The sequence below is a fragment of the Juglans microcarpa x Juglans regia genome, chromosome 3D, assembly GCF_004785595.1.
Source record: "Juglans microcarpa x Juglans regia isolate MS1-56 chromosome 3D, Jm3101_v1.0, whole genome shotgun sequence".
Lineage (NCBI taxonomy): Eukaryota > Viridiplantae > Streptophyta > Magnoliopsida > Fagales > Juglandaceae > Juglans > Juglans microcarpa x Juglans regia.
The window spans coordinates 1,606,705-1,615,436 of NC_054598.1; the positions used below are offsets into that span (position 1 = coordinate 1,606,705).

Here is an 8,732-nt window from a genome sequence, read left to right on the forward strand (position 1 = left end):
CTCGCTTAAAACTTCAAAATTTTATTTGAATTTCTGGAAATTATCGTAAGTACTAGTACATGATCTTTTAATTTTTTAAGATTTCGATTTTTTTTCATCAACTTAACAAAAGGAATCGGTCTCAACGAGCCACCCTGCATCTGCATTCAAGTTCGTATCAGTCAGTCGGCACTGTTGGATACATAATTAATGTTAGAATTTTGCTACACAACTTCTACCACACTCTACATTCTATATTTTTTTAAATTTTTAAATTTTTTAATATTTTTTTTGAGTTTATTTTTTTTTAAAATTATTTCAAATTTTCTATTCATTATTCATATAATAAATATTTGATAAAAGAAAAAAATTATAAAAATTAAAAAAAATGTAGAGTGTGGAGTGTGAGGTAGTTGTGAAGATTTATTTAATATTTTTCATTTAATGTTATGATCAACTCCACAAGTGTTTTTCACCGTTTGATTGGTCAGTCTACAATTCACGCATCACGCAAATTTTTTTACTTTACTTTTATAGATTAGATGAGATAAAATAAATAAAATTAAAAATTAAATAAGGTATTATTAGAATATATTTTATTAATATTATATTTATTTTGAGATTTAAAAAATTAAATTATTTATTTTATTTTATATAAAAATTTAAAATAATTATAATAATTAAATAAGATAAAATACGAATAGTTGTGAAATCAAATAAAACGTTAAGGCCTCGCACACCCTTGCAACAACGGGAGTCGAGAGCTAAATAAAATAAAGGACCGTGCTATGTGGACCGAGGGAATCAATCCATAAGCATAAATTTACTTTTTTATTTTTTTCTTTTTTTTTTAATATTTTTTACGCATTTTTAAATATTTAAAAAAATTAATTTCTTAATATTTACTTTCTTAACTATTAAATACATTTTTTTTAAAATAAAAATTTAATCCATCATATTTATCGATTACTTTTGTCTCATTTGTATTCACAATCTATCTCAATTCATCTTAATTTATTTCATTATTATTTATCATTATTCAATAATTTTAACTCATAAATTTTATTACTATTTATAATCTATGTCATTATTATTTCTAATTCATCTTAACTCATTTTTAAATCTAAATGAAACCTTATTTTATCAGCTTCACGCCTTCACCAGCGTTCCGCTAAAATAAAAGAATCTGGATAACTTCGAAAAAATGTGAAAAACCTATAAAGCCCTCACATTTTGGTCAAAAATGCTAGCCAGACAATCTGGCGAAATCAACTGAGGAGCTGGACCGTATCTCGTATGAGAGGGACGGCGGCACTTTCCTTCACATGTCCAAAACAACGTCGTTTACTCATTAATGACTTCTCGGAGTTTCTTTTTTGTCTTCTACAATTAAAAGAGCCCACTTCACGTTGGGCGCGTAAAAAAATCTCAACGACGATAGCCTCAAGTCTCGTAGCGAAAATCTAACGCCATTGGCTGAGATTCACCACCCACCGGATCATGCGCGTGGGTCAGTAAGTGGAACATTCTTGATTTTGTCGGCTGCTAATTATTATCTGTTTTCATTTCGTTTGAAAGTTGAAATCGTAATCTCATAATTCTGAGTTTTACTAAAAAAAAAAAGAGAGGGAATAGCTGGAACCGAAAAGGCAGGGCAAAGGTTTCTCCCTTCTCCGATCGAATTCTCGAGTCGAAATCATCCGCTTTTCTTCGATTTGTGGTATTTCTCCTTCGCCATGGGGCTATGGGAAGCTCTTCTCAATTGGTTACGAAGGTAACTACTAGCCTTTTTCCCTCTCGTTTTAGATGCTGAGAAAGCGTACGTTGAAAAGCGAATCCAAGTCCCATTTTTTTCTTTGTTATGGCGTTGAGAAAAATTGTGGTTTCAACTCTGCTGAACCCAGTGCTTACTTGAAACGGCAGTTCATGTCATGAGATTAATGATCTCGTTTTTTGTTTTTTGGGTTTCTCAATAACCAAATGGAAGGACATTATATGGGTTAATTTCATTTTTTTTCGTATAGCTTTTTTTTGGTTATTTTTCCTTTGGATCTGCTCGGTTGTATAGAAAAGTTAGAAAGAAAGATTATATGGGTTATTTGATAGGAAGCATTTCCAAATGAATTAGGCAAATACGACTATTTGACATAGCAACTGTGTTGATTTTTCTTTGACTAAAAGATATGGTTTCCCAATACAACAAATGAAGCTTGCTTATGGGTGGGTTACGTAATTGGTATCAGGAATAATGTAGGATCTGAATTGAAGAACGGTACTAAATAAACGTGGAATAGTTGATATGGTATTCCATTACAATTAGGTTGTGGCGGTGTATGCATTTCACTTGGCCTGGCCAAGCCATGAGTGTTTGTATTACGTCTTAGGTGGGAATTGGTAAATAGATATGATTACTTTTGATGATGATCATATTTCCAGCGGGCGTTTCTTTTAACTTCTGCTGAAACTTCTAAGATTATTGTTCTCATTATATTTTTCGCCCTTTTCTTGATGCATTTTGGATCATTTGTAGATGCCTTTTCATTACCTATCAAAAAAAATTATAGATGCCTTTTTATTAACACCTGGGAAGCCCCTTGAATCAACTATAACTCTTCATGTGCATTTGAGGTGAACATTGTATAATATTCTGATTCTGTTGCCAGTGTTTATTAATTAACTCATGATTCTCTGGATATAGCTTCTAGCCTAACATTATGCAATCTTTTTTCTTTTCTTATTCTAGTCTCTTCTTCAAGCAAGAAATGGAGCTATCTTTAATAGGCCTTCAGAATGCTGGGAAAACATCACTTGTAAACGTTGTTGCTGTAAGTAAATTATTTATGAGATGTGTCAATTCTTCCTTTTATTACATTCTTTTATCTCTTTCAATTCGATGCTGATGACAAAATTTCTGTTTCTGGAATTTACTTCAAGACTGGTGGATATAGTGAAGACATGATTCCAACGGTGTGTCATCTTTCTCTATTAATATCTGGCTCTAATTTTCACCATAAAAGACGTCAACCAGCCAGAGAATTTATCATTTTGTAGCAACAAGCTATCTATTGGACATGTCACATTAAGCATTTTTTTTTATCTGCAGGTTGGATTTAATATGAGGAAGGTAACTAAAGGGAATGTGACAATAAAGCTATGGGATCTTGGAGGTCAGCCCAGATTCCGTAGTATGTGGGAGAGATACTGTCGTGCAGTTTCGGCCATCGTGTATGTTCCCTTTTGTCCTTAACACTTTTAGATACATTGGAATGTCTCTGTTTATTGCTTCGAGCCTACAAGTTTCTTACTTTTTCCTTAGTTCTTTTGAATCTGCGAGATGACATTGTGTTGGCTAAAAGCTTAACTTACGGCTTAAGCTTCCACTGATACTCTTTTGTTAGTATCATTCTATTAGTAGATAGAAGGTATCGAATGCTGAAGAAGTTACTTGAAACCTGAAGTAATCTTATTTTTCACTGTAAAGACCTTCGTCTAGAAGTTTGTTCTTCTTTCTTATAAGGGGGTTATGATTTGTAATATTGGATGTTGGGGTTTATAGTATATATACATCGATGTCTTTCAGAAGGTGTTGTGAAGGGCAGAAATTTGTTTCGACCTACCGTTTTCTTAATAGTAATGTCTATCTACCTGCTATTTATCAATTTTGTCCTTGGTATTCTACAAACATTCCCCAATTATTTATTATGCTACAAGAAATATCTGATATTATTTTCTCTTTTTGTGGTTGTGGGGCTCTTGCCCTAAAAAATAAGGGCGCCGGGGGTGGAGTTCCATAAAATTTGGAAAATGTTCTAAGTAACAATGCAAGCAACTTTTTTTTTTTTTTTTTTTTTTTTTTTTTTTTTTTTTTACTTTTTATGAACATTGGAAAAGTATAAAGAGCATTGCCCAAGTATACAGAAAGTATACCTCTGTTTTATTTTTTTTTTATTTTTTATTTTTTTGGTTTTTGTTTTCATTTTTATAACTGATCAGTTTAGGTTATAGCTTGCCAATTCAGTGTACTATTTTTTTGGGACCAACAATTTGTTACCTTGCTTTTTGCATGTTGCAGGTATGTTGTGGATGCTGCTGATTTTGAGAACTTGCCTGTCTCAAGAAGTGAACTTCATGACTTGTTGAGTAAGCCTTCACTTAATGGCATTCCCTTGCTGGTACTGGGTAACAAGATTGACAAACCAGGAGCTTTGTCTAAAGAGGATCTGACAGAGCAAATGTAAGTGGAAAGTAACAAATTTTTAAATGGTTTTTTAGCGTCCACCCAAATTTGTATTCTGTGCTGAATGACTCATCAGCTATTCAACGCCCTTATATAGGCCCTTTTCTTTAGGTTCCAATTAGGCTTTTGAGTTTTTTTTTTTTTTTTAATATATTAACTGTAGTTTTGAAAATGGTATTCCACACGTGCAGGGGGCTCAAGTCCATTACTGATAGAGAAGTTTGTTGCTACATGATTTCTTGCAAGAACTCCACCAACATTGATACGGTTATTGATTGGCTTGTGAAGCATTCTAAATCAAAGAATTGAGTCTCGGCTTGTAAACTTTTCATGCGGTCATTCATCTCGATTGTTAAAGAGTGGATCTGAAGCTGGTGAAAGTGGCTTCGGCTGTTCTGTCTAACCAGGTTTATTGATTAGTCTGACCGTGGTCTTTCTCTATTTGGCTTCAGTTGCATTGTTATTTGTTGTGTGGGGTTAACATCTAGAGGCTCTGGTGCAGACTTGGTTTGGATGTTGCAACACGCAAATGATTCGTATTTTTTGTATATAAATTGTTCAGTGTGTTTTATAGTTTGAACATGCTACAAGCCTTGGTGGTTTTGGATGGAATAATGGCTTCATTATAATCAGCTCTGTACGAAAATGTCATTCATTATCTCATGGATACATAGGATTCTAGGGAAAATCATTCGATGAAAGTTGTTTGTACAGCTTGGTGGGTGATCTTCTTCATATCTTTTGAGATTCACTCTGCAAAATTTGGGTTGGGGGGGGAAGCAAATAAATTATTTTATTCCAAAAAAAGAAAAAAGATTCCCGAACTCCTTTCACATTCATGTCATGTCATGTCGAGGTATGTAGAAGTAAAAATTGATCCAATCCAACGTGTCATTCTCGATTCAGAACATGTTAGTTCACTTTAATCGTAAAAGTCATACAACCCAAAGACAATTAAGGCATTTCGAGAATCAAGACCTCCTCCAACCAAAACAAGAAACATACCACTGCACCAAATGTCCTCTTGACACTCTTAACCATAAATAATTAATTAGAATCTTCATCATTTTATAAAAATATCCCATTAGGGTTTCTTCTTTGATTTTCTAGAAGTTGAATCAAGGAGTACAGTTTGTTAATAAAGAGATTGTAGAAAAAGGCAGGGTGGAGGAACTGTTTAATGGAATTTCATATGAACTTGGGTCTGGTATAGGTCTATTATCACCGCTTTCCAAGAATACATCACTGGGCCTTAATCGTATCATGGACCCCTTGTTGAGCTAGAGAATTGTGCTAGACGGTATACTCTCTCTCTCTCTCTCTCTCTCCCTCTCTCTCTCTCTCTCTCTCTCTCTCTCTCTCTCTCTCCCTCCCTCCTTTTTAGTACACCTTAATTATGAGATCCCATAATGAAGAACCGAAAAAATTAAAAAAAGAAGCGAGAAAAAAGCATGAACACATTTATAAAAAGAATACATAATACTCCAAATCATATAGCAGTAAGAAAGAAGGAAACTATGGGAATCAAAAGATGGGCATGCCATGATGAAATTTAGTAATCAACAGCGCCTTAGACCCACCACCTTCAGCGGAAAAGAGAATTTTTTTTACCCATAAAAGCAATGAAGTCTCATGATGATTCAGCTCCCTAATCTTCTTTTACTCACTTGATTAGACAGGGGAGCTCTCTAATCTTCTTATTATTTTTTTAACAATTCGTATTAACCAAAGGCATGTTCTCATGATGACAATTAAAAGCTACCATGGAATTTTAATAGTCACCACAATTTCAGCACATAAAAAAGTTTAAAACTTCATGTAAATCGAAAAGGGAAAAGAAAAAGTTTGGGGAGGGAGGGGATGTCATGAACATAGGATGTTTGGTACCGAGTTACTTTAATTTCGGACAACATGATTGCTAAAGGCCATTCTCCCATCAAATGAGTCTATAAATTTGGTTTCATATCACCCGCAATTCACTGCAACCCACAATTCTCTCTCTCACTGCTTTTCATCTCATTCTCCGGTTGTCTTCCTAGATCTCTAGCTATTGATAAAGAGGAATACGGAGAGAGAGAGAGAGAGACACAGAAATAAAGCAAGCAGCCAAATAACAAAATAGGAAGATAAAATAGGAGCAAAAATATAAAAAGGCTACTGTTCTTGCTAGTCCTCCCTGAGCTATAGTTGGTGACTGTGTTGGGGTTGGATAGGAAGCTGCAATGGCCACCTTTGCGGGAACCACACAGAAGTGCACCGCCTGCGACAAGACCGTGTATTTGGTCGATAAGTTAGCTGCAGATAACCGTGTGTACCACAAAGCCTGCTTCCGATGTCATCATTGCAGGGGCACCCTTAAGGTACTCAACTCTAGTTAGCTATGCATCCAGATCTTCGATGTGCGTATGCGTGTTTATTATGATCTATCTTAAGCGGGCATTTTTTTTTTTTTTTTTTTTTTTTTTAAATTGTTCCCAGGAAACTCTATATATATGAATGATAATTATTGTTGTTGTTTTGTTCGCTGATAAGTAACCATGAAAATGAACGTGGACAGAATTTATTGTCACCGCGTTCTTGAATGGATCATGTGTCCATTTTTTCCCATTTTTTGTGCATGTACCTTGCACCCATGATGTCTACAACGGATTAGTCATTGATAGCAATCGATGCAAGCATAACTCACCCCGTTCAAACCAGGAATTTCATTTGATTATTATCTGCATAAAAAAAACTTGATTTTCATGATTATCAAAATATGTATCTTGTTAAGGATTTAATTTTTAAGATATTTATTTGATCTCATCTCTATATATAGTCCTCAATCACTTCTCTTCTTCATTTCATTCTAAATTTCTATCACTAATTTCTGAGGACTAGAGTATAATAGATATCATTGACCCAATTACCGACATTCTTACAGAGTTTTACTTTCAAAACAATTCTTCCACGAATTACCAGGCTTGAGTAGGTCTGAGATTGTTTATGGGAAAAAGTAGTTTGGCCAATCCTGTAAAACTGTTGCTCAATCGTTGGAGCCAACCCATTGTTCTGAAGAATAATTCATTTTGCTTTTTTCTCCATTTGCAGCTCAGCAACTATTGTTCTTTCGAGGGGGTCCTGTACTGCAGGCCTCATTATGATCAACTCTTCAAGCGAACAGGCAGCCTGGACAAGAGCTTCGAGGGTAAATGCATGTTCTTTTCTGGATTCAAATAATTCCACTCCCCCGCACTATGTTATTACGATACTCAGTCGTTCTGCTCTCTTAACATTCTTTTAGGAACACCCAAAATCTTGAAACCAGAAAAACATCTCGACGAGGTAACTCTTAAGAAACAATATTGTCATCTTAATCATTCAGAAAAGAACCTGAACTTTAATTTCACCGTAGCAAGTTTACCAATTTCTGTATGGCAAAATAAAAAATAAAAAATATCTAGGACTACTTGCTGCTAACGTGAACTGGCTGTTAAACAGAATGCTAAGGCAGTCTCCAACATGTTTGCTGGCACCAGAGAGAAATGTGTGGGGTGCAACAAGACCGTTTACCCGATTGAGAAGGTAACAAGCATAGCATACATTTATAAGGACAGAATCCAAGAAATAGCAGCCTTTGTGATTAAACTTCAAATGCTTGTGAACAATTTTAGCAGTAACTTGAGGGTTTTCAGGATTTCAGGATATGAATTCTGATCTTCAATCAACAACCAACTGTGGAATCTATAACCTATATTATACTGTAAAAATGTATTACCGATTCTGTGATGAACAGATCCGCTTCTGAAGAAATAATGATGTTTTATGTCGTTAAAGGTATCGGTTAATGGGACCCCATACCATAGGAGCTGCTTCAAATGCACGCATGGAGGTTGCACCATAAGCCCATCTAACTACATTGCTCATGAAGGAAAGCTCTATTGCAAACACCACCACATCCAACTCTTCAAGGAGAAAGGGAACTACAGCCAGCTTGAGAGCGACCGTGAAAATAATCCGATGACCGAGAGCGCCTCTGCCATGGAAATTGCTGCTGAATCATAAACCCAACTTCAACGAATTCTCACGTAGCACCCACCCTTTATGGTTTATAATTCTGTCTTGTTTGTAAAATAATGTCCAATTTAAGAACTTTGTTATAGAAGTTGTGGGTATTCGGATGTACCGTTGGAGATTTGTTTCTGTACGATCACGTGATTTCTCTCATATAACGTGCCGTTTGGTGACTTTGTTTCCTGCTTTCAGCATCTCATACCATATGAAGTTTTTCAGTGGCTTGGAGTCCTATCAACGAGTAATTTTTCTTTCTGGTATATTTGGTTTTTCCATCTGTGGAATAATCAATGTTTTCTGTGAAATTCAACATTTCCTAATGATATCAGCTTATCTTCCTGTACGCACTTTTTTTTTATTTAAATTATTTTTCTTTGATTGGTCCATAACCGATCATATGAACACGTACAACCTAAAACCAAAATGCATATGAAGTACCTACTTATTATTTCCAGAAGTGCTA

The 8,732-nt window shown here is 34.8% G+C and overlaps 2 protein-coding genes across 2 annotated transcripts; both read left to right on the forward strand.

Moving 5' to 3' along the window:
• Positions 1 to 1,570: 1,570 nt before the first annotated feature.
• On the forward strand, positions 1,571 to 4,828 carry LOC121254592 (ADP-ribosylation factor-like protein 8b). Its single transcript, XM_041154700.1, has 6 exons — positions 1,571 to 1,753; positions 2,723 to 2,804; positions 2,914 to 2,946; positions 3,083 to 3,204; positions 4,052 to 4,213; positions 4,408 to 4,828. Exons 1-6 carry the CDS (start codon positions 1,716 to 1,718, stop codon positions 4,523 to 4,525), a joined length of 555 nt encoding a protein of 184 aa, XP_041010634.1. The 5' UTR covers positions 1,571 to 1,715; the 3' UTR covers positions 4,526 to 4,828.
• A 1,266-nt stretch (positions 4,829 to 6,094) lies between these two features.
• LOC121254595 (LIM domain-containing protein WLIM1-like) lies at positions 6,095 to 8,452 on the forward strand. Its single transcript, XM_041154705.1, has 5 exons — positions 6,095 to 6,576; positions 7,307 to 7,403; positions 7,500 to 7,540; positions 7,697 to 7,780; positions 8,033 to 8,452. The coding sequence occupies exons 1-5, from the start codon at positions 6,439 to 6,441 to the stop codon at positions 8,258 to 8,260; spliced, it is 588 nt and encodes a 195-aa protein (XP_041010639.1). The 5' UTR covers positions 6,095 to 6,438; the 3' UTR covers positions 8,261 to 8,452.
• The last annotated feature ends 280 nt before the right edge of the window (positions 8,453 to 8,732 follow it).